The 26986-nt window shown below is 39.7% G+C and overlaps 1 protein-coding gene across 1 annotated transcript in view; it reads left to right on the top strand.

Moving 5' to 3' along the window:
- The window catches only part of LOC106085679 (slowpoke-binding protein), a 374280-nt gene that overhangs the window by 148649 nt on the left and 198645 nt on the right, over positions 1–26986 (top strand). Inside the window, exon 2 of the mRNA XM_059364530.1 lies at positions 19587–19681. Within this exon, the coding sequence (XP_059220513.1) occupies positions 19634–19681 (48 nt within the window). The 5' untranslated portion in view covers positions 19587–19633. The remainder of the gene's footprint in view (positions 1–19586; positions 19682–26986) is intronic.

Genomic DNA, 26986 nt, shown 5'->3' with positions numbered 1-26986 from the left:
GGGGGCTATATCAGATATAGTCCGATAAAGCCTATCTTCGAACTCAACCTGCTTATGGACTGAAAGAAAAAGAATCTTTGAAAAGTTTCAGCTTAATATCTCTATTTTTAAAGACTGTAGCGTGATCTCAACAGACGTTCAGACATGGCTAGACCGTCTTTGATTTTTACGACGATCAACAAGATATATACTTTATAGAGTCGTCGGAAATGGATATTTCGGTGTGTTGCAAACGGAATGACAAAATGAATATAACCCTCATGCTTCGGTGGTCGGTATAAAACGATTAACTATTATAAAGGGTGATTTTTTTGAGGTTAGGATTTTCATGCATTAGTATTTGACAGATCACGTGGGATTTCAGACATGGTGTCAAAGAGAAATATGCTCAGTATGCTTTGACATTTCATCATGAATAGACTTACTAACGAGCAACGCTTGCAAATCATTGAATTTTATTACCAAAATCAGTGTTCGGTTCGAAATGTGTTCAAATTTTGACAAATTTTGTTCAGCGATGAGGCTCATTTCTGGTTGAATGGCTACGTAAATAAGCAAAATTGCCGCATTTGGAGTGAAGAGCAACCAGAAGCCGTTCAAGAACTGTCCATGCATCCCGAAAAATGCACTGTTTGGTGTGGTTTGTACGCTGGTGGAATCATTGGACCGTATTTTTTCAAAGATGCTGTTGGACGCAACGTTACGGTGAATGAACACATTTCGAACCGAACACTGATTTTGGTAATAAAATTCAATGATTTGCAAGCGTTGCTCGTTAGTAAGTCTATTCATGATGAAATGTCAAAGCATACTGAGCATCTTTCTCTTTGACACCATGTCTGAAATCCCACGTGATCTGTCAAATACTAATGCATGAAAATCCTAACCTCAAAAAAATCACCCTTTATATACCAAGTATATATTAACAAGTAAAAGCGTGCTAAGTTCGCCTGAGCCGAATCGTGGGAACCCACCACCATGAATTCTACGACAAATTTTTACAAAACCAGTAAGAACGGGCAAAAGTCGGGCGGTGCCGACTGTATAATACCCTACACCTACCCTATAAGTACAATGTGGGAGCTTTATCCAATTCTGAACCATTTCTGATGGACCTCGGCGAGCAAAAATATGTTCAAACTGTAATAACTATGGTTGACAAATGACAGCATTATTGCAAATTACATATATATGGGAGCTATAACTAATACTGAACCGATTTCCAAGAAATTAACCAGTAATGTCGAGAGTCATTAGAAAATCGTTCCTGCAAAATTTCGAGAGAATCTGTTAACAAAGGACCATTTTATTGCATTATTACTGCAAATTGGACGAATATATATATGGGAGCTATATCCAAATCTGAACCGATTTTTATGAAATTCACCTGTAATGTCGGGAGTCATAAGAAAATCGTTCTTGGCAAATTTCGACAAAATCGGTTTACAAATGACCACTTTATTGCAGTATTACTGCAAATCGGACGAACATATATATGGGAGCTATATCCAAATCTGAACTGATTTTTTCCAATTTCAATAGGCTTCGTCTCTGGGCTAAAGAACACGCCCACACCAAATTTTGAGAAAATCGGTTAACAAATGACCACTTTATTGCAGTATTACTGCAAATCGGGCGAACATATATATAGGAGCTATATCCAAAACTGGACCGACTTTTTTCAATTTCAATATGCTTCGTCTCTGGGCCGAAAGACACACCCATACCAAGGTTGAAGACGATCGGATGAAAATTGCGACCTGTAGACGGACAGACAGACGGACAGACGGACAGACAGACAGACATGGCTAAATCGAATCAGAAAGTGATTCTGAGTCGATCGGTATACTTATCAATAGGTCTATCTCTCTTCCTTTTGGGTGTTACAAACTAATTCACTATGTTATAATACCCAGTACCACAGTAGTGTGTGTTGGGTATAATAAATTTAGTCGAACGGCATCATTTCATTCTACATAAAAAACTTCTGTCAAACCAGCAAAAACTAAAGCTTCTAGGAACCGAACAAGAATGATTGGGAGACCGGTTTACATAGGAGCTTTATCAGCTTATAGACTGATTTGGACCATGCTTGGCACAGTTGTTGAAAGTCATACTAGAACACCACATGCCAAATTTCAACCAAGTCGGACAAAAATTACGGCTTGTAAGGGCTCAAGAAGTCAAATCGGGAGATCGGTTTATATGGGAGCTATATCAGGTTATATACCGATTTGGACCGTACTTGGCACAATAGTTTAAAGTCATACGCAACACCATATGCCAAATTTCCGCCAAATCGGACAAAAATTGCGGTTTGTAAGGGCTGAAAGGGTCAAATGGGAGAGTTATATTAGGTTATAGACCGATTTAGACTGTACTGGGTACAGTTTTTGGAAGTCATAACCGAACATAACATGCAAATTTCTGCAAAATTGGACAAAAATTGCGGCTTGTAAGGGCGCAAGGAGTAAAATAGGGAGATCGGTTTATATGGGAGCCATATAAAATTATTGACCGATTTCACTCGGCACAGTTGATGGATGTCAAAGCAGATAACTACATGCGAAAATTCAGCCAAATCGGATAAAAATTGAGGTCTGTAAGGGCTCAAGAAGTCAAATCGGGAGATCGGTTTATATGGGAGCTATATCAGATTATCATACTATGAGCAAAATTAAAAACAAATTGCACAAAAATTGCAGCTTTCGGGGGCTCAAGAAGTCAAATCGGGAGATCGGTTTATAAAGGAGCTATATCTTAATCTAAACCTACAGGGTGGCTGATGAAAGCCGCTACCAAAAAAAAATGTAATAACTTTTTTTCTATTTAATAATAATAATTTAATAATTAATTTAATTAATTAATTAATTAATTTAATTAATAATAATTTAATAATTAATTTAATAATTTAATTTAACATGAATAAAAGAAAAATGTATTCCATACACCGAAAAAAAAATGTAGCAATATTCATCATTGTAGCAATATTCATCAGCCACCCTGTATATAGCCCATTTGCAATCCCTAACGACTTATATCAAAATTAGGTTAGGTTGAAAATAGGGTGCAGATATTAATCCGCCCCATGCCACTTTGGACATACACCTAAGCCAGTAAACGGTTTGTTGTGTGCTCGAAAAACTTTAAAGCAAATTTAAGTTAGCAATTCCTAGCTACTTACAAAATCCTTCATTGTTTTCAATACCACTTCCCTAAGTTGGTTCATGTCTGGTATTGTGTCTTCATCTAAGTGACGGTATCTGTTAGACGCGAAAGCCGGGCAATGACAAAGGAAATGCTCCAACGTCTCATTATCTTCCCCGCATGCCCTACACATGCTATCACTTGCCGCACCGATTTTACACAAGTGAGCCCGTAGTCCTATGTGTCCCGTTATGATACCAATAGCTATACTGACCTCCATCTTGGTTGCTTTCAGTAATAGCCTCGTCTTCTCACGATCTGGATCCCCCCATAGGATTTTCGCCCTCCTACCGACCGTTTCGCAGTTCCACAATATTCCATGCGCATTCGTCGCCCACTCCCTTAACTCAAACTGCGTCGACCTGAAAGGCTTCGGGTTAACCGATCGTGGCCTTACCGTCCTGGTTGTTATTGCCCTTATGGCAATTTTACTGTCGGTAAAGATGTTCACACTCGATGTCGTCGCTTTAGCACTACACCACTTCACGCATTCCGTGATTGCCCAAATCTCAGACTGCAGGACCGTATTATGGTCAGGCAGTCTAAACCAGATCTCAGTCCCTGGGTTCTCAATGTTAACCCCCAGGCTCACTCTACCCTCTAGCTTTGGTCCAACCGTGTAACAAATGGCAATACTAGGGTTCCGTCAATCCAAGACTGTGCCTATGGCAGCAGTGCCTCGCACTCGACTTCAAAGTTCATCTCTGGTATCCGATCGGAAACCTTTTCCCTTCCTTCCAGGTTTCCTATCGTCGCCTCGATTATACCGCGATGTATGAGCTGCTCCCATCCTCAATCCATTCTCCCATCGCCTTAAGTTTCATAGCCGCAGTGGCTGCCTCAAACTTGATTTGTATGTCAATGGGTCGGATATGTAGAATAGTCTCCAGTACCCTAGTGGACGTGGTCATCATCGCTCCGTGTATGCCAAGACAACATGTTCTCTGAACCTGTTGACTGTTGGCAATGATTTCCTCGATGACTTCCACAATATCTATAGAGTTTGGTCAAACTCGGTTCGGATTTAGATATAGCTCCCATATATATGTTCGTCTGATTGTGAGAAATATTGCAATAAATAGCTCATTTGTTAACCGATTCTCTCGAAGGATTTTATGACTCTTAGTATTACTGGTGAATTTCATAGAAATCGGTTCAGATTTGGATATAGCTGTCATATATATATATAATGTTGTCATTTGTCAACCGTAGTTGTTATAGTTTGAACGTATTTGCTCGAAATGTGATACGGATTGTTTTATAACCCATCGGAAAACATCCGGCGAGGTCCATCAAAATTGCTTCAGAATAAGATATAGCTCCCACTTTATACCTATAAGGTAGGTGTAGGGTATTATATTGTAGGCACCGCCCGACTATTGTCTTTCCTTACAGATTTCTATTGTGAATTTGCCAAATGAATTTGCCAAATGTAAGGTTCTACTACCATACTAAACATCACCCTGGCATGGTGTGCCGTTTGCTATTCGTGTTATCTACCATGATTGCTGTTTTACATTTTAACCATTTAGGTGAATTAATTTTTGTTGTTTATATTCGGAAAATTGCATCTGACATGCCATAAATTATTCAATCAATTTGTGCAACGTTTCATTCAATTACTGAGGTAAGATAGACATGGCGTATAAGAGTCACTGAAAGTGATTTCTGCAATAAAATATGCAAAAAAAATTTAAATTGAAAATTTTACTGGATTTCATAGATAAACAATAACAGTTTCACATGCATACATCACAATATAGGAAATGCACAAGAATAGGTTTAAGTTGTGATTTCAATGGAGTTATTTTGCAAACAGAACAAATATGGAAAAAACTCAACATGGCTAGGGAAGAGGTGTGAAAATGGGTTGCTTTATATGGGAGTTGTACCCAACTAAAAACTGTTATGATGTATTGCAAACCCCCGTAAAATCAGGAGGCCAATCTGTATGGCAGATTGGCCTTCTAACCCAAATGGGTTAGAATCGAGAAAAAAATATTAAAATAAGTAAAAGTGTGGTAAGTTCGGCCGGGCCGAATCTTATTTTGTCGAATTGTCGAATGTCGAATTTGTCGAATTCTTTTCCCGGCATTTCTTCTTAGACAAAAAAGCATAATAGAAAAGATTTGCTCTGCTATTAGAGCGATATCAAGATATGGTCCGGTTCGGACCACCATTCAAGACTTATGTAAAATGTCAGCCAATTCGAATAAGAATTGCGCCCTTTGGGGGATCGTTTTATATGGCAGCTACATCAGGTTTTGAACCGATTTGAACCATACTTCACAAAATTATTGGATATCATCATAAAACACGCCTTGCAAATTCCAATCGGATAAGAATTGCGGCCTCTAGAGGCTCAAGAAATCAAGACCCACGATCGGATTATATGGCAGTTATATCACGTTATGGACCGATTTGAATCATAATTGTTGGATATCATTACAAAACCCGTCTTGCAAAATTTCATTCCAATCGGATAATAATTGCGACTTCTAGAGGTTCAAGAAGTCAAGACCCAAGATCGGTTTATATGGCAGCTATATCAGGTTATGGACCGATTTGAATCATAATTGGCACAGTTGTTAGATATCATTACAAAACACGTCGTGCAAAATTTCATTCCAATCGGATAAGAATTGCGCTCTCTTGAGGCTCAAGAAGTCAAGACCGAAAATCGGTTTATATGGCAGCTATATCAGGTTATGAACCGATCTGAACCATACTTGACATAGTTGTTGGAAGTCGCAGCAAAACACGTCGTGCAAAATTTCAAATTTCCAATCGGATAAGAATTGCGCCCTCTAGAGGCTCAAGAAGTCAAGAACCAAGATCGGTTTATATGGCAGCTATATCAGGTTATGAACCAATTTGAACCATACTTAACACAGTTGTTGGATATTATAACAAAACACGACGTGCAAAATTTCATTTCAATCGGATAAGAATTGCGCCCTTTAGAAGCTCAAGAAGTCAAGACCCATGATCGGTTTATATGGCAGCTATATCAAAACATGGACCGATATAGCCCATTTACAATCCCAACTGACCTATACTGATAAAAAGTATGTGTGCAAAATTTCAAGCGGCTAGCTTTACTCCTTCGAAAGTTAGCGTGCTTTCGACAGACGGACGGACGGACAGACGGACGGACAGACGGACGGACAGACGGACGGACAGACGGACGGACAGACGGACGGACAGACGGACGGACAGACGGACGGACAGACGGACGGACAGACGGACGGACAGACGGACGGACAGACGGACGGACAGACGGACGGACAGACGGACGGACAGACGGACGGACAGACGGACGGACAGACGGACGGACAGACGGACGGACAGACGGACGGACAGACGGACGGACAGACGGACGGACAGACGGACGGACAGACGGACGGACAGACGGACGGACAGACGGACGGACAGACGGACGGACAGACGGACGGACGGACAGACGGACGGACAGACGGACGGACAGACGGACGGACAGACGGACAGACGGACAGACGGACGGACAGACGGACGGACGGACGGACGGACAGACGGACGGACATACGGACGGACAGACGGACGGGCAGACGGACGGACAGACGGACGGACAGACGGATGGACAGACGGACGGACGGACAGATGGACGGACAGACGGACGGGCAGACGGACGGGCAGACGGACGGACAGACGGACGGGCAAACGGACGGGCAGACGGACGGACAGGCGGACGGACGGATAGACGGACGGACAGACGGACGGACATGGGTCTTGAATGAAATTTTTAACGTGGTGTTTTGGTATCACTTCCAACAACTGTGCTAAGTATGGTTCAATTCGATTCATAACCTGGTATAGCTGTCATATAAACCGATCTTGGATCTTGAGTTCTTGTTTTTTTTCTTTATTTGAGCGAACGTCTACCATTGTGTTACATTTTAATAGACCGGGTTGCACCACTTTCCACCATGTCGTTAACATTTTACCTACACTTACTTGTTCTAGTTTGATTTAGCGCATATAAACAAATAAAATATTCTTACATGACATTCAATTAGTTTAATCACCATATCGTAAACATTTTTATGGGAAAGTGAAGAATGCAGGCTACTAATAACCAAGAATATAAATTAGACTAATTAATTTTCAGTTCTTGTGCATATTTTTCTCATGGACTACCCGACTATAGGCCCCAAGGGCCAGTTCGTTTTTCTTGTGCTTTGCAATTATATTCAATTGAAATGGTAATTGTTCTACAGCGACCTGTCCTTAAGCATTTTATGCACCCACTCGGGAATCGAATTCAGTGTGGGTCGTTACTGCCTTAGTTTCATTTACACTTTCTCTCTTTTTCATTTAAATGGAAAATTTATAAAAATTAATTATGGCTGTAAAAGATAATTCTGTTGGCAGGCAGGTTTCATATTAAAATGCTATGGTCCAAACAAACTAAATGTGAGTTTTCAATCGTTAAAACAATCATTATAGCAACGTATGTATATTACATTCTTTATATGGATAGAGATAACTACTTTTTGATGAGTTGCAAACCATATAAACCCATACAATGGGGTTGGGTATACACTTCCATCTCATGGCAAGCGTATACTCGTTTTAAAAAATTTTATTAAAAATCAGCAACACTTTATAATTCACCACAAAAAAAAAACTTGTAAACATGTTGCATTAAAGACTTTTTAAAATGTTTTTTTTTTTCTTTGTAACCAAAATCAATGTTCATTGGCTGCATTGCCAATAATCATGTATGCCAGTTAACATATAAATCATTGTCATCGATTTCCATGTGGAAATTTTTGCCTTCTTTTCATTGGAAACATTCTCAAACCTTGTTTTCTCTACCCACCTAGGAAGCCATCCATAATGGCATTTAAATTTCCTCAAGAAGCATGAAAAAGGATGCTTTGGCATTGCAAAATTTTAGGTCATAAATCAATAACAAAAAATGGAGGATGGTATAGAAGAACCTAGCCCAAAACCAATTACCACCGAACATTCTTTGGAAGCTGCAACAAATGAATGATTAATGTCTTCCTTGCGTTACCCATTACGTTACCCGTGAGACATCACTGATAATGTAAATATGTGCAACAATCAACAATTTTGCTTAAATGTTCCAATCAATTCAATGTTACCTCCTACCATCGCCCTGCGCAAGTAAGGTTTAAATTTAATATCCATTTTACTTTTTTTTTTAATGTCGATATCATCAAATTTATTGCTTTTGAAATTTCTTCAACATCTATATGGCAATTTGTGTTAAGTTAAAGGCCATGCTTCGCCGCACTTGTCGCCCACGCACAATATTCGCAAGTCTGATGCTTGCTTTCTTTTCTTGTTCCTGCTGTGGCAACAGTACACTGAAAAAAAACTTGGCCCCAAATTTAAGATTTTTATACCCACCTCCAAAGGTTGGGGGGATACTAATCTAGTAATTCCGTTTGTGGCACCCCGAAATAGTTGTCTAAGACCTCATAAATATACATTCTTGATCGTCTCGAAATTCTAATTCGAACTACCCATGTCCGTCCGTCCGTCTGTCGAAATCACGATAGCGGTCGAAAGCGTAAAGCTAGCCACTTGAAATTTTGCACAAATACTTTATATTGATGTAGGTCGTTGGGGATTGCAAATGGGCGATATTGGTTCAGATTTGGTTATAGCTCCCATATAAACCGATCTCCCGATTTGACTTCTTGAGTCCCTGGAAGCCACTTTTTTTGTCCGATTTGACTTTATTTTTGCACATAGTGTTTTGATATGATTTTCAACAACTGTGCTCAGTACGGTCCAAATCGGCCAAGAACCTGATATAGCTCCCATATAAAACGAAATCTCGATTTGACGTCTCGAGCCCCTGGAAGCTTCAATTTTCACCCGATTTGACTGAAATTTTGCAAAAGGTATTTCGTTATGACTCCCAACAATGGAGCCAAGTACGGTCCAAATCCGTCAAGAACATGATATAGCTCCCATATAAACCGATCTCCCGATTTTATTTCTTGAGCCCCTAGAAGCCGCATTTTATGTCCGATTTGGATGAAATTTTGCACATAGTATTCTATTTAGACTTCCAACAACTGTCCTAAGTATGGATCAAATCGATCAAGAACAAGATATAGCTCCCATGTAAACCGATCTCCCGATTTGACGTCTTGAGCCCCTGGAAGCCGCAAGTTATGTACGATTTGGCTGAAATTTTGCACATGGTGTTCTATTATGACTCCCAACAACTGTCCTAAGTACGTTTTAAATCGGTCAAGAACATGATATAGCTCTCATATAAATCGATCTTTGACTTCTTAAGCCCTTAGAAGCCGCGATTCTTTTCCGATTTGCCTGAAATTTTGCATATAGTGTTCTGTTATGACTCTCCACAACTGCGCCATGTATGGTCAATTCGGTCTATAACTAGATATAGCTCACATATCTTGGCACAATCTATGGTGGGGGATTCCCAAGATTCGCCCCGGCCGAACTTAGCACGCTCTTACCTGTTCCTTAGCAGAAAGCTGACATTTTGCACAAATACTTATTATCAATGTAGATCGGTTGGGATTGAAAATGGGCCATATCGGTCCATGTTTTGATATAGCTGCCATATAAACCGATCTTGGATCTTGACTTCTTGAGCCACTAGAGGGGGCAATTCACATCCGATTTGGCTGAAATTTTGCATGACGTGTTTTGTTACGACTTTCAACAATTATGCTAAGTATGGTTTAAATCGGTACATAAACTGATATACCCACCAAATAAACCGATCTGGAATCTTGACTTCTTAGGCATCTAGAGGGCGCAATTTAAATCCGATTTGGCTGAAATTTTTACGAATTATTTCGTTATGACTTCCAACAATTGAGCTAAGTATGGTTAAAATCGGTCTAGATGCCATATTCACCGATCCTGGATCCTGACTTCTAGAGCCACTAGAGGGAGAAATTCATATCCGATTTGACAAAAGCGATTCATGGTAAAGGGCATATAAGATTCAGTTCTTTCGAACTTAGCATGCTCTTACTTGTTTTAAACTTACCATCTTAACCTAAAACAAGTAAAAAGGCGTTAAGTCTGGCCAGGCCGAACTTTGGATACCCACCACCTCGGATTTATGTATGTCAAAATCCTAACATACTAAGTCACTGTGTCAAATTTCAGGAAAATCTAATTATAAATGCGCCTTTTATGAGGCCAACACTTTAAATCGAGATATCGGTTTATATGGCAGCTATATCCAAATCTGAACCGATTTGGACCACGCTTCAGAAAAATGTCGAAGAGCCTAACATAACTCACTGTCCCAAATTGCGGCGACATCGGACAATAAATACGCCTTTTATAGGCCCAAAACCTAAAGTGGAGAGACCGGTCTATATGGCAGCTATATCAAAATATGGACCGATCTGGGCCAAATTGAAGACGGCAAACGAAGGGCCTAACACAACTCACTATTCCAACTTTCAGCAAAATCGGATAATAAATGCGCCCATAAGGCCCATAACTTAGACCCTAAATGGGCGGATCGGTCTATATGGCAGCTATATCTAAATCTGGACCGATCTGGATCAAATTGAGGAAAGATGTCGAAGGGCCTAACATAAGTCACTGTCTCAAATTTCAGCAAAATTGGATAATAAATGTGGCTTTTATGGGCCTTAGACCCTAAATCGGCGGATCGGTCTATAAGGGGCTATATCAAGATATAGTCCGATTTAGCCCATCTTCGAACGTAACCTGCTTATGGACAAAAAAAGAATCTGTGCAAAATTTCAGCTCAAGATTTCTATTTTTAAAGACTGTAGCGTGATTTCAACAGACAGACGGACGGACATGGCTAGATGGTCTCAGATTTTTACGCTGATCAAGAATATATATACTTTATAGGGTCGGAAATGGATATTTCGATGTGTTGCAAACGGAATGACAAAATGAATATGCCCCCATCCTTTGATGGTGGGTACAAAAAAAAAATTAAAAACCTTCATATCTGTAAAGCTATTTTGCGTCTTTAACTACAGTTTACTGTTGTCTTGTCCCAAGGATAATTTCCTAACTTTCAAGGATATTTTGATCTTCATTTTAGATTTTTGTCTTTAATAACAAGACGCAAAGTTGGAAATGTTTCCTTAAAAATTGGAAAATTTTTAATCTTTAAATTACGTTTGCAAATATTTGGCTCGAATCTTTAAAATGATAACAAAAATTTGTTCAGTGCATAATTGTGTGTGAATTAGACTTTGTATACTCCCATCACATTTGATTTTGGCAAAAATGACATTAAATTGGCTTCATTTAAAGGTCATAGAATAAATTGACATATGAAATACAATTCATTTAAATTTGCTACATTTAAAAGTAATGCCACGTTTGGCATTAAAAATAGCTCAGTTTATACGATGCCATTAATTTAAAACAAATTTTATAGACTTAAAGGATCCTTAATTGGAAGCATGAGAGGTTGTTGAAGTTTTAATTGAAGTCAAAGTTAAACAAAAAGGGGCAACCTCTGTTATTTATACCTTACACCACTACTGTGGTACGGGGTATTTTAACTCAATGCATTGGTTTGTAACACCCAGAAAGAGGAGAGCTAGACCCACTGATAAGTATATCAATGAACTCAGAATCACTTTCTGATTCGAATTAGCTTTGTCCGTCTGTCTGTCCTCCTGTCTGTCCATTTTAACTTGCGTACAAACTACAGGTCGCAATTTTCGTTCAAATTGGGTGCAGGCATGTTTTTCGCCCTAGAGCTGTAGCCTATTGAAATCTGAAAAAAATCGGATCCGGTTTGGTTATAGCTCCCATATATATGTTCGTCCGATTTGCACTAATATTGCAATAATGTGCTCATTTGTTAACCGATTCTATCGAAGTATGGCTGGAAGGATTTTTTCTTGACTCTCGACATACTGGTGAATTTCATAGGAATCGGTTCTGATTTAGACAAAGCTCTAATTATATATATCGCCTGATTTTCACTCCTAGAGCCACTGGAAGCGCATTCACTGACCGCTTTTTCAAAAACTTTGCTCAACGCCTTCCTCGACGACTAGCACAGTATCTAAAGGATTTGGTCGAAGTCGGTTCAGATTTAAATATAGCTTCCATATATACTTTCTCACTGTGGGATGGAGAAAAAATAGTGAAAATAAGTCTGTCATTTTTGAACAGATAAATAAAAAATTACGAAATTTTAAGTGGCTATTGCTGAGAGACGTCTCAGTCATAGACAGGTCACAGGCAGTCATGACAGATCACTGTCTTATCAAAAACAAGCTGACAGAGTGAAAGTTGCCGGTAACGACTTTTACAGAAGCTGTGAGGACATCGAAGAGAAGAGCCTATACAAAGCCTCCTGTGTGTATGTCCCGCAGTAGCAGTCAGAAGGAGTTCCACTTTAGGTTCTCATTTCTTTGAAAACCAGTCTGATTTAGCGGGTGTGAACATTCGTAAATTGTTGGGCTTTTTAAAGCGATCTGGAAAGTTCAACGGTAGGATCTAGAAGGCGTCTTCCTTTTTCTGTTCCTGGGGTATCACAATGGATGAAAAAGTCCAAGTGATTCTGAAGGCAGGCTGCCTCATAAACCTAATCTTACCTAGCTGAGATGTTAACCAATTGATGTGCAAAATTTCAGGGCCCTAGAAATCCCGGAGGCCCATAGGTGAACCTTCAAAGTTGGTCACCTCGACCCTACAAAATTTGGTTCGGACTGCCGAAAGCGAATTTATGGTCCGATTTTCAAATATTTTTAATTTTTTATAAAAAACATGCGTTGATGTGCGGTTTATATTTTAAGTGTCCAAGAAATTCGATAAAAAAATTTTCGTTTTTTTTATACCCTCCACCATAAGATGGGGGGTATACTAATTTCGTCATTCTGATTGTAACTTCTCGAAATATTCGTCTGAGACCCCATAAAGTATATAAAGGGTGATTTTTTTGAGGTTAGGATTTTCATGCATTAGTATTTGACAGATCACGTGGGATTTCAGACATGGTGTCAAAGAGAAAGATGCTCAGTATGCTTTGACATTTCACCATGAATAGACTTACTAACAAGCAACGCTTGCAAATCATTGAATTTTATTACCAAAATCAGTGTTCAGTTCGAAATGTGTTCATTCACCGTAACGTTGCGTCCAACAGCATCTTTGAAAAAATACGGTCCAATGATTCCACCAGCGTACAAACCACACCAAACAGTGCATTTTTCGGGATGCATGGGCAGTTCTTGAACGGCTTCTGGTTGCTCTTCACTCCAAATGCGGCAATTTTGCTTATTTACGTAGCCATTCAACCAGAAATGAGCCTCATCGCTGAACAAAATTTATCAAAATTTGAACACATTTCGAACCGAACACTGATTTTGGTAATAAAATTCAATGATTTGCAAGCGTTGCTCGTTAGTAAGTCTATTCATGATGAAATGTCAAAGCATACTGAGCATCTTTCTCTTTGACACCATGTCTGAAATCCCACGTGATCTGTCAAATACTAATGCATGAAAATCCTAACCTCAAAAAAATCACCCTTTATATTCTTGATCGTTGTGAAATTTTATGTCGATCTAGCCATGTCCGTCCGTCTGTCCGTCCGTCCGTCCGTCCGTCCGTCTGTCTGTCGAAAGGACGCTAACTACCGAAGGAGTAAAGCTAGCAGCTTGAAATTTTGCACAAATACTTCTTATTAGTGTAGGTCGGTTGGTATTGTAAATGGGCCATATCGGTCCATGTTTTGATAAAGCTGCCATATAAACCGATCTTGGGTCTTGACTTCTTGAGCCTCTAGAGTGCGCAATTCTTATCCGATTGGAATGGAGTTTTGCACGACGTGGTTTGTTACGATATCAAACAATTGTGCCAAGTATGGTTCAAATCGGTCCATAACCTTATATAGCTGTCATATAAACCGATCTTGGGTCTTGACTTCTTGAGCCTCTAGAGTGCGCAATTCTTATCCGATTGGGATGAAATTTTGCAGGACGTGTTTTGTAATTATATCCAACAACTGTGCTAATTATGGTTCAAATCGGTCCATAACCTGATATAGCTGCCATATAAACCGATCTGGGGTCTTGACTTCTTGAGCCTCTAGAGTGCGCAATTCTTATCCGATTGGAATGGAGTTGTGCACGACGTGGTTTGTTACGATATCAAACAATTGTGCCAAGTATGGTTCAAATCGGTCCATAACCTTATATAGCTGTCATATAAACCGATCTTGGGTCTTGACTTCTTGAGCTTCTAAAGGGCGCAATTCCTATCCGATTTGGCTGAAATTTCGCAAGACGTTTTTTATTGTTACTTTCAACAACTATGTCAAATAAAGTAGAAGTCGGTTCATAACCTGATATAGCTGCCATATAAACCGATCTGGGATCTTGACTTCTTGAGCCTCTAGAGGTCGCAATTATTATCCGATTTGCCTGAAATTGTACGACGGATCCTCTCTTGACCATCAACATACGTGCTTATTATGGTCTGAATCGGTCTATGGCCCGATACAGCTCCCATACAAATCGATCTCGCTATTTTACTTCTTGAGCCCACAAAGGGCGCAATTCTTATTCGAATCGGCTGACATTTTACACAGGTCTCCAACATAATATAATTTAATTGTGGTCGAAACCGGACCATATCTTGATATCGCTCTAATAGCAGAGCAAATCTTTTCTTATATCCTTTTTTTTTTTGCCTAAGAAGAGATGCCGGGAAAAGAACTCGACAAATGCAATCCGTGGTGGAGGGTATATAAGATTCGGCCCGGCCGAACTTAGCACGCTCTTACTTGTTTTTTTTTTTAATTATCGCAGAAGAAAAATTCGACTTAACACTTTCAATTTAGCTTATTGTGCCATAAAGGCTGAAAATATGTATGTAGTGTTCGGTTTCGATTTCCAACAACTGTGGCATATACACCGATCTCCCAATTAAACTTCTTGAACCCTTACTAGCCGCAATTTTGGTACGATTTGGTTGAAATGTTGCACGTAGTGTTCTGAAATGACTTCCAAAAACTGCGCAAAGTAGCTGTGCAAATCGGTCTATAACCTGATATAGCTCCCATATACATCGATCTTCCAATTGGACTTCTTGAACCCTTACTAGCCGCATTGCTTGTCCGATTTGGTTAAGATTTTACACTAAGTGTTCTGTTATGACTTCCAACAACTGGGCAAAGAACGGTCTAAATCGGTCTATAACCTGATATAGCTCCCATATAAACCGATCTCCCGATTTGACTTCCTAAGTTCTTACAAGCCAAAATTTGTGTCCGATTTGGCTTAAATTTTGCATGCGATGTTCTGTTACGACTTCCAACAACTGAAATGCTGAAATTTGGGACAGTGAGTTGCGATAGGCCCTTCCACATCTTTCTTCAGTTCGGCTCAGATCGGTCCAGATTTGGATATAGCTGCCATATAGACCGATCTCTCGATTTAAGGTTTTGGGCCCATAAAAGGCGCATTTATTGTCCGATATTGCCGAAATTTGGGACAGCAAGTTAAGCTGAGCCCCTCGATATACTTCTGCTATATGGCACAGATCGGTCGCGATCTGAATATAGCTGTCATATAGACCAATATCTCAATTTAGAGTTTTGTGCCCACAAAAGGCACATTTATTGTCCGTTATCGCCGAAATTTGGGACAGTGAGTTGTGTTAGGTCCTTCGACATCCTTTTGCAATTTGGTTTAGATCGGTCCAGATTTGAATATAGCTGCCATATAGACCATGAATCTTCCAGCCTGATTCCTGAAAGATTGGGATTACAATCACTAAGTCTTTCAAGCATGAATATTTTTTAGGGCGCCTCCATACATTTCAATTGAGCTTTGATCGCAGAAAGTAATTAATTTTCATCGGCTCCGAAATCAGACTGCAACGTCGCAAACTGGAGAAGGCCCAAACAATTCCGCAAAGACGTTGGATTATAAACAAAGACTATACCATTGACTATGTCACTCCAATTGTTCCTAGGCATGCTGCCCTGTTCTTCTCCCTACCAACTACCATCACTAAATTGTCCTTAGCGACATCAGCAAAGGTTCGTGGTCCCATATTACTGTTGTTCGCCTTAGTTCTTTAGGGGATGTGATGCCCTACAGGTCACTGCAGACTTTTGACGGACTATGGTACCTTTTCCGAATCTAAACGTGTAGCCTTTGGTATAACCCGTTCAGCGAATCTCCGAGCCCAATTAAATGAACCTCCGTTCTAACAATGAGAGATTAAGGATTATTCGCACCCAGCCTCTCAATAAATCTTAGAGTAATGCTTCTTTTATTATTAAAAGCCCTCAAAGCGCGTATTGGTTAACCAGAGAAGGTCGATGGCCTAGAAAATTATAGGTATGTGTAGATAAAATATGGTATTGTACTTAAGACCCGAACTAGGCGTCTGTGTCAAAAGTCTCTGCTGACCAGTCATTTATCGGCTGGTGGGGCCTGGAGCAGCCGCTCCACTGGTCGAGGTGTCAGCAGCAGCCTTCTTTAGAGCTGGCAAAATATCGATGACAGCACGGTTACTATTGATTGATATTTTTTCCTATCGATACTATCAGCAAAGTTACTTTTTTTGCAAAAAAAAAAACAAGCAAAAGTACCCACCACGTCGGGTATATATGTAAACCACCTTTCATCAAAATTCAGTGAATATTTCATAGCTTATGTCCCATAGCAGTTATATCAAAATATGTTGCGATTTGGATTAAATACTAATAAGTACAGTAGCTATATCTAAAAAAAAAATATATCTGAACCATATACGACACGGATGTCGAAAAGCCTAACATAAGTCACTGTGTCAAATTTCAGTGAAATCGGATATAAATGCGCCTTTTATGGGGTCAAGGCTTTAAATCGACATACCGGTCTACATGGCAGCTATATCCAAATCTGGAACGATATGGGCCAAGTTACAGAAACATGTCGAAGAGCCTAACACAAAGCACTGTCCCAAATTTCGGCGAAATCGGACATTAAATTTATGGGCCCAAAACCTGCAATTGAGAGATCGGTCTATATGGCAGCTATATTAAAATCTGGACCGATCTGGGAAAAATTGAAGAAAGACATCGAAGAACCTAACCAAAATCACTGTCACAAATTTCAGCGACATCGGACAAATGCGTCTTTTATGGCCCTAAAACCTAGATATCGGTCTATATGGCAGCTATATCCAAATCTGGACCGATCTGTGTGATATTGCAGCAGTATGTCAAGGGGCTTAACTTAACTCACTGTCCCAAATTTCGGCGACAACGAACAATAAATGAGCATTTTATGGGCCCAAAACCTTAAATCAAGAAATCGGTCTATCGGTCTATATGGCAGCTATATTCAAATCTGAACCGATCTGGGCCAAATTGAGGAAGGGTGTCGAAGGATCCAACATAACTCACTGTCCTAAATTTCATCAAAATCAGATAATGAATGTGGCTTTTGTGGGCCTAAGACCCTAAATCGGAGGATCGGTCTATATGAAAGCTATATCCAAATCTGAACCGATCTAGGCCAAATTAACGAAGGAAGTCGTATGGCCTAACACAACTCACTCTCCCAAATTTTAGCGAAATCGGATAATAAATGTGGTTTTTATGGGCCTAAGACCCTAAATCGGAGGATCGGTCTATATGGCAGCTATATCCAAATCTGGAGCGATCTGAGCCAAATTGAAGAAGGATGTCGAAGGGCCTAACACAACTCACTGTCGCAAAATCGGATAATAAATGTGGCTTTTTTAAGCCTAAGACCCTAAATCGGTGGATCGGTCTATATGGGGGCTATATCAAGATATAGTCCGATATAGCCCATCTTCGAACTTAACCTGCTTATGGACAAAAAAAGAATCTGTGCAAAATTTCAGCTCAATATCTCAAATTTTAAAGACTGTAGCGTGATTTCAACAGACAGACGGACGGACATGTCTAAATCGTCTTAGATTTTTACGCTGATCAAGAATATATAAACTTTATAGGGTCGGATATGGATATTTCGATGTATTGCAAACGGAATGACAAAATGAATATACCCCCATCCTTCGGTGGTGGGTATAATAACTTATTCGACACTGAATGTATCCTATATTAAATTAGGCCTATAGGGCGCAATTTTCATCCGATTGGGCAAAAAATTGTTATGCAATGATTTCTCTCATAACTTCCAACTGATTTATTAGGTTATGCGGCTAACATGTCCGCCTACGATGCTGAACAGCTGGGTTCGAATCCTGGCGAGACCACCAGAAAATATTTTCAGCGGTGGTTATCCCCTCCTAATGCTGGCGACATGCCATGTTAAAACTTCTTTCCAAAGATATGTCGCACTGCGGGACTGGGCTATAAGCAGGAGGTCCCTTATCATTTAAACGGACATCACTCATTGATATGTGAAAAGTTTGCCCCTGTTCCTTAACCGGAATATTTATGGCCAAATTTGTTTTAATTTATACTTCTCATTTTCGTATGAAATAAAGCTGACGGCAAATTAACGATAGTATCGATATTTCTTATTACCAATATTTTAAGGTTGCAATTATTGATAGTTTGCCAGCTCTAGCCTACATGCTACGGCCTGATATCACCGCCGCAGTGTTGGGTATTTGGAACCCATTTTAAGGCTACTGCCAGTCTCTATATCTGCCTCTCCAATGGAATCAGACGCAGATCACCACACGCTTAATGAATAACACTGTCGCAGCATTCCTTGAAAGACTTCAATTTTTTTCCGAAAAAAACTACCTATTTTGAGTACCAGAATAAACTTGCAGAGCGAAATTACAGAACGTCCGCTTCACACAAAGAGGTAAATGCAAATTTGCTTATGAATATTCTATTAAGGCAAACTTCTCACATAACAATGAGTTCTGTCCGATTCACGCTAAATTCCCAAAGGATATCTCTGTCCCACCAAAAAACGTTTAGGGTGCTATGTGATTTGTGAAAAATCTTAAAATACTTTTATGGTTATAATAGTTCCAACAGCTTAACCAAATCATAATTTAAGAAATCTATTTTTATATAACCTTTGGTGGAAGATCTCACGTTGGCATGCCAAACAATTGTAAGTTATTGTACTTCCATCACCGCCATACACTCAACGAAAGCCTTTCAGTTAATGCCCCACAAAGACAATTTTCATTTCGCTTTGCCAAGAATAATGAAAATGAATTCAATTGGAATAATTTATGATTGCCAAGGAAAACTTTTTGACATCAGCATATTTTCACACACACACACACACAAAACTTCTCAAGAAAAGATGAATATATGAGTTATGCCCATTTTGAATATCCTTACATTGTCTGTAACCTTCATTTTCATTTATCTTATCTTCTTACATTTTTCTTTCTGTTTTCAGGAGGATTGTGACTGTAGCATTTAGTGAAATCAACAACCTGTAGTGCCATGCAAGTGGATCTGAGAAAGCACGCCGCTGAAACACATTTCTGGATTGTAAGTATATTTCCCACCCTCACAATTCCTTTGGCATCACTTCGTTTGCCTTTTGAGTTGCGAGAGTGTGAGCCAAAAAGTCTCACTTAAATGTTAGAAGATGGTGGCATTTTTAATAAACTTTCAGATCACATTTTATTTAAGGCATATAAATAACAAAGCCACAACCACAGAGATGCGGGCAGATTGGCAAATTTCCATGCAAGTGGAAAGCCCCTATAGAGCTGTGAAAATACTTTGACATTTTGCTGGTGTGTTTGAATTTCAATTTTAACTCAATTCTAACACAAAGAGCGCATACATACACCTAAACTCATTTTATTGAGTCTGGTGTACTCACGCACCTAGAGACTTGGAAAAAAAAAACATAAAAACGCATTATATTGAAATTTTGGCAGGCAGACATTTTACCAGATAGAATTTATGTATGAGCAGGCCATTGTAGGGCTTTCGATAAGTTGCAGTCTGCAATCAAAAAACGAGATAAGGAAGGTGGGCCGGAGTCTTTATGAACATTCTGCAACGAAAGAAGTTCCTACGGATAAGCCTGGCAGATCGCTTTGAAAATACTTATAGCTTGGGAATTTTTACATTTGATAATTCTCTTCATTGGAGGCCACCGTAGAGCAGAGGTTAGCATGTCCTCCTAAGCCACTGAACGCCTGGGTTCGAATCCTGGCGCGACCATCAGAAAAAAATTTCAGTGGTGGTTTTTCCCTCCTAATGCTGGCAACATTTGTGAGGTACTATGCCATGTAAAACTTCTCTCCAAGGAGCCCGTTCGGACAGGGCTATAAAAAGGAGGCCCCTTATCACTAAGCTTAAACTTGAATCGGATTGCATTAATTAATATGTAAGAAATTCTCCCTTAGTGGAATGTTCATGGGCAAAGTTTTCATTTGCAATTCTCTACTTTTCTTTCAGCCAGTATGCTTCGTTACTTACAACCAGCATGCATGACGGTAGTGAGTAAAACTTCAGTTCTGGCCTATGACAAAACTATTTAGGTTGTAATTTTTCGTCAATAGCCTTGTAAGCATCAAAAGATGAACACGAAAGTACCCGGGTACCCATCACCTGGGGTTTTGAAAAATTATGTTTGGTTAGGTAGAAGTCATGGCATATGCGGGGCGATGAGGTCCAGTGCCCTAGAATATTCTAGATAACCCATCCATACACATACAGATTAAATGCGAGGCAGCCACTGCGGCTATAAAACTAAGAGAATGGGTAGAGGATAGGAGTAGGTCATACCATCGCGGTATAATCGTTGAGTCCACGAAACCAGGAAGGAATGGAATAGGTTTCCAATCGGATACGTAAGATGACATTTGAGGTCGATTGACGTCAGATGATACTTGAGGTCGATTGATGTCACAGTCTTCGATTGTCGGAACTCTAGTACTGCCATCTGGAAGTTTATGTTACATGGATGGATCAAAGCTAGAGAACAAAGAGGGCCTGTCGATGTGTTACATCGAGAACCCTAGGACTGAAATATGTTTCCGACTGTCTGACCATAATACGGTCCTGCAGGCGGAGATCCGGGTGATCACGGAATGAGCGAAACAGTATGGTGTTAACTCGAGGAAGTCGAGTGTGGACAACTTTACGGACAATAAACTAGCAGTAAGGGCAATAACAACCAGAACGATAAAGTCACGAACAGTCTTGCAGTGTAAAAAGGAGATTAACACCTTATCTGAGAATGGGATTCTGGCTCTAACGGAGTAAGGGGAATGTAAATGCAAACGATTTGGCAATGGACTGGCCAGAGGACTGCCGTCAATAAACTGGGTTTACCGGAAGCCTTTCGGGTCGATGCAGTCCTAGTTAAAAGCGTAAGCATGTAACACTATGGAACAGCGAAACGATCGACAGAAATAAAAAATTGTTTACGAATATTCCATTAAGGAACAGGGGAAAACTTCTCACATATCACTGACTATTGTCCGATTCAAGTTTTAAGCTCTATGATAAGTGACGTCTTTTATATAGCCGAGTCCGAACGGCATGCCGTAGTGCGACACCTCTTTGGAGACAAGTTTTTATATGGCAAAGTACCCCGCCTACATTAGAAGGGGATAACCACAACTGAACATTTTTTCTTGTTTTCGCCAGGATTCGAATCCGGGCGTTCAGCTTTATAGGCGGACATGCTAACGACGCAAATCTTATAGAGAGATCGTAAGAAAGCTGTTGCTGAAAGAAAATTAGAAGGAGTTCCTTCTTCCTTTATAACTGAACGTATGCGACTAAGAGCCCATTTATGCAGAATAGTTGTGGCAAGTGGTAACATGTGTAGGATATGTGGGGAAGATGATGTGACATTGGAGGATTTCCTATACCATTGACCGACTTTCGCGGCCAACAAAAGACGGCACTTAGATGGGGACACAATACCAAACATGAACCGACTTAGGGGCGTCGAATGGAGTACAATTAGGAATTTTGTTGGCAGCACAGAATTTCTGACGAGCGTAGGTGTATGTCCATAGTGGCATGGGGGGATTAATATACGCACCATCTCTTCAAGTTTACCTAACCTAGACAGATGTTGCAGTATCTTACAAATTTATAAATAAATTAGCTGTTCCCGGCACGCTCTGCTGCGCCTTCATTAGCACCATGCGAAAAATTAATTAATTGATCTCCATAAAGCGATGTTTGACAAGGTGTTTTGAGGGGTAGACAACCTCCTATCACTTGAACCTGATTTTTAATACCATATTCGTAGTCTACTCGCGAATACCCTCTATTTGAGTCCCATATTAATGTTCGTCTGATATGCCCACTTAGGACGGTTTTGGGCGGCCCTCTTGATAATTACAGCCATTTTTATACCCACCACCGAAGGATGAGGGTATATTCATTTTATCATTCAATTTGCAGCATATCGAAATATCAGTTTCCGACCCTATAACGTATACATAATCTTGATTAGCGTAAAAATCGAAGATGATCTTGCCATATCCGTCCGGCTGTCCGTTCATCAGTCTGTTGAAATCACGCTACAGTCTTTAAGAATAGAGATCTTGAGCTGAAGCTTTGCACAGATTCTTTTTTATATCGGACTATATCTTGATATAGCCCCCATCCGATCTGCCGATTTTGGGTCTTAGGCCCATAAAAGCCACATTTATTATCCGATTTTGCCGATATTTTGGACAGAGAGTTGTGTTAGGCTCTTCATCATCCTGCTTCGATTTGGCCCAGATCGGTCCAGGTTTGTATATAACTGTCATATAGACCTATCCTCCTATTTGAGGTCTTAGGCCCATAAAAACCACATTTCTAATCCGATTTAGCTGAAATTCGGAACATATTTCTTCAATTTGGCCCAGATCTCTCTATTTAAGGTTTTGGGCCCATAAAAGGCGCATTTATTGTCCGATGTCGCCGAAATTTGGGATAGTGAGTTAAATTAAGCCTCACGACATACTTCTGCAATATGGCACAGATCGGTCCAGATTTGGATATAGGTGCCACATGGACCGATCTTTCGATTTAAGGTTTTTGGGTCATAAAAGGCATTTATTGTCCAATTTTGCCGAAATTCGGGACAATGATTTGTGTTAGTCTCTTCGAAAAATTTTCTGTAATTTGGCCCAAATCGGTCCAGATTTGGATGTAGCTATCATATAGACCGATATCTCGATTTAAAGTCTTGGCCCCCTAAAAGGCGCATTTATAATCCGATTTCACTGAAATTTGACACATTGACTGATGTTGGGCTTTTCGACATCCGTGTCGTATATGGTTCAGATCGGTTTATTTTTAGATATAGCTACTAAAAAGATCAATATTTTGTTATACACAAATGAACACAATTGAATGACTTGTACACATTGGTATTTGGTCCGAATCGGAATATATTTGGATAATACTGCTATAGGGCATAAGGTATGAATTTTTTCGCCGGATTTTGACGAAAGGTAGTTTAGATACCCGAGATGGTGGGTATCCAAATTTCGGCCCGGCGAAATTAACGCCTTTTTACTTGTTGAATACTCAATAAACATATTCGTACTCTGCTCTGAAATACCTTCCCTTGGAGTCCCATATAGTCCAGATCGGCCCTCTTTAATTTAAGGTGGTTCTTTTGGTGCGGTTTTGGGCTTGGGGCGGCGCCATATGCACTTGGATCCATTTTTTGACATTTTCGTATTCTACTCCCGAAAACCTTTCATTTGAGTCCCATATTGTCCCGATCGGTCCACTTTGATTTTTGGGCGTTACTTTTGGGGGCGATTTTGGGCTTGGGACGACTCCCTAGGTACTTGAACCCAATTTAAAATATCATATTCATACTTTACCGCCCAATACTTTTCTTTTAAGTCCCACATTGCACCGATCGGTTCTTATTTCATATTGGGCACTACTTTTGGGCAGTTTTGGGTCTGAGGCGGGCTCCTAGATACTTGGATCCAGTGTTTAATACCACATTCGTATTTAACTCCGAAGTACCTTTCACTTGAGTCCCATACTGTCCCAATCGGTAATTATGTCCTGCTGGGGCTTTTGGAGGGTGGGGAGGCACCTCGGACAGCAAGGAATACAGTTTTATGACTACTTAAATAACCTTCATTTGATACCCATATTGCCAAAGCGGTAAAAGTGTCTTGTTGGGTGAGTGTTTTTGAGGGTGGTGATTTTGGGGGTGGTGTTTTTGGGGATGGGGGACCCCCACGACACTTAGGGTGCCTTGTTGGGTGAGTGTTTTTGGGGGTGGCGTTTTTGGGATGGTGTTTTTGGGGATGGGGGACCCCTACGACACTTAGGGTGCCATTTTTGAGCCAAGTTCGCACTCTACTCTTAAATACCTTTCATTTGATACCCATATTGTCGCAATCGGTAAACATGTCCGTTCGGTGGGTTTTGGGATGGGGCGTCTCCCCACATTTTTTGACTGCACAAAGTTTTATATCAATTTCGTGTTTTTGGGGTTCCATAAGGTGGCATAAACAATTTTGCTTAAATCGATCTACCTATCTGGCGTTTTTGAAAACAACCCTTTTAATATCAATAAAATTAGCAAATTTTTCCGCAAACAATGAAATTTTTAAGATTTTGGGGGGCTAAAACATTTCTGAGGGTGCTTTGTCCATTCCCCAGAACCCTTTTTAAGCTTATACCTAGAACCACGCTCACTAGGGCACTGGAGACTATTCCAGAATCAGACTCATACAGATTAAGTATGAGGTAGCCACTACAGCTATACCGTAAGACTTAAGGCAATATTTGAGACGACACTTTAGTGTAGAGGTAGCCACTGCAGATGTGCTGCAAGACTTAAGGCAATATCTGAGACGACACTTTAGGTCGAGCGTTATTCACTGGTACAAGCAACAATCGCACATAAATTTTTCAAAGTATTATAACTGAAATTATTAAATGGTTAGTGTACCCCCATTGTATGATGGTGGGTATAAAAAGTCGAGAAAGTATGCAACAAAGGGTTGGCACGCCAACCGTGAGCAAATTTTTTTTTTTTTTTTTTTGTAACCACTTATTAATATATTTTACAATCAAAAAGAAAGCAGGCCGCTAAGTTAACTTACCTTTGATTTGCCAATTTGAGCTCTGAAGCATCGAAGAACTTCAACGTTAGCAAACAATTTGTTTTAGAGCTTTCAAGTTATTTCAGCGAAAGCAACTAAAATACATGTTTTTCTGCTCTTTACTGTGTAATCTAAAAAGTTCTGATTATCTTAGCGAGTGTCATGACATAACTTTAGCTTAACTTAACATAGTACACAACAGCTTCCACAACGACCAATAGGTAGTCAACTAGTCAACTTACAGTTAATATTATCGCCAATAAATAAACGATAGCCTACAGTCGAATATTTTGTACTAGGTAAAAATTATAAGATTATCATGAAAACATTTCCTTTTCATTATAATGTTTAGCTTAACATTTACTCGTTTTTGTCTGTTATGTAGGCGTAGACATGGGTGGCGTATGGTATATTTTTTTCCCATTTCACAACTCATACGCCATGGTGACCTTTCATTGATTTATTCAACCAATATTGCAAAATGTTACAATAATAAAATCTAAAAAATTATGACCAAAAGCAAGCGCATATAAGAAAGTAAACTTTATTGTGCTGACATTTAAAATAGGCATGTGTTTGATAACAACAACAGCAACATCAGAAAAACGCCTACATATGGCATTAGCCACAAAACAAAAAAAAAATCGAATTATTCCTTGGGAATTGATAGTCTTACTAGATATCTCAATCGGACCGTCGTTGCACCTTTCTGTAAAAGGCAAAATTTGAATATGACAACAGCTGTCGCACCGTATAAACATTTTGATAGGTCTCATATTATTGGCACGAAATGTCAGTAAAACTGAATAGAATTGAAAATCAAGCTGAAATCCGATATAAAATGCATGTCAGTTGGATAAACAGAACAGCAAAGTAGAGGCTAACAGTGATTTAAGCCGTTAAATCTAACAACGGAAATGCTATGAACTGGGAATGGGAATGTTTCGTGTCAAGCGCAAGCTTGTTTTAAGTCTTTCGATATTCCTCATGTGTTTGGCCCAGATTGGTCCAGATTTAGATATAGCTGCCATATAGACGGATCTATCGATTTAAGGTTTTGGGCCCATAAAAGACGCTTTTATTGTCCGATGTTGTCGAAATTTGGGACAGTGAGTTATGCTAAGCTCTTCAACATTATTCTTCAAGATGGCTCAGATGGGTACAGATTTGGATATAGCTGCCATATAGACCGATCTCTCGATTTGAGGTCTTGAGCCCATAAATGTCGCACTTATTGTCCGATGTAGCCGAAATTTAGGACAGTGAGTTATGTTAGGCTCTTCAACATTGTTCTTCAAGTTGGCTCAGATCGTATCAGATTTGGATATATCTGCCATATAGACCGATCTCTCGATTTAAAGTTTTGGCCCCATAAAAGGCACATTTATAATCCGATTTCGCTCAAATTTTGTACAAAGACTTATGTTGGGCTTTTCGAAATTCGTGTAGTTTATGCATCAGATCGGTCTGTATTTGGATATGGCTACCAAAAAGACCAATATTTTGTTCTGCAAAATTGAACAATGACTTGTTCTTATTAGACCCTTCAATATCCATGTCGAATTGGGACCATATTTCGATAAAGCTGCTATGGGGGCATAAATTATGCATTTTTCACTGGATTCCGACTAAATGTGGTTTATGTACATACCCGAGGTTTTGGGTATCCAAAGTTCGACCCGGCCGAACTTAACGTCTTTTTCGTTATTTTATTAAATAAATCCCCTTAAATGCAAAACAGCAG

Source organism: Stomoxys calcitrans, chromosome 3 (genome assembly GCF_963082655.1).
Source record: "Stomoxys calcitrans chromosome 3, idStoCalc2.1, whole genome shotgun sequence".
In the NCBI taxonomy this organism is placed as follows: Eukaryota; Metazoa; Arthropoda; class Insecta; order Diptera; family Muscidae; genus Stomoxys; species Stomoxys calcitrans.
This window is presented reverse-complemented; position numbering and strand designations above follow the sequence as displayed.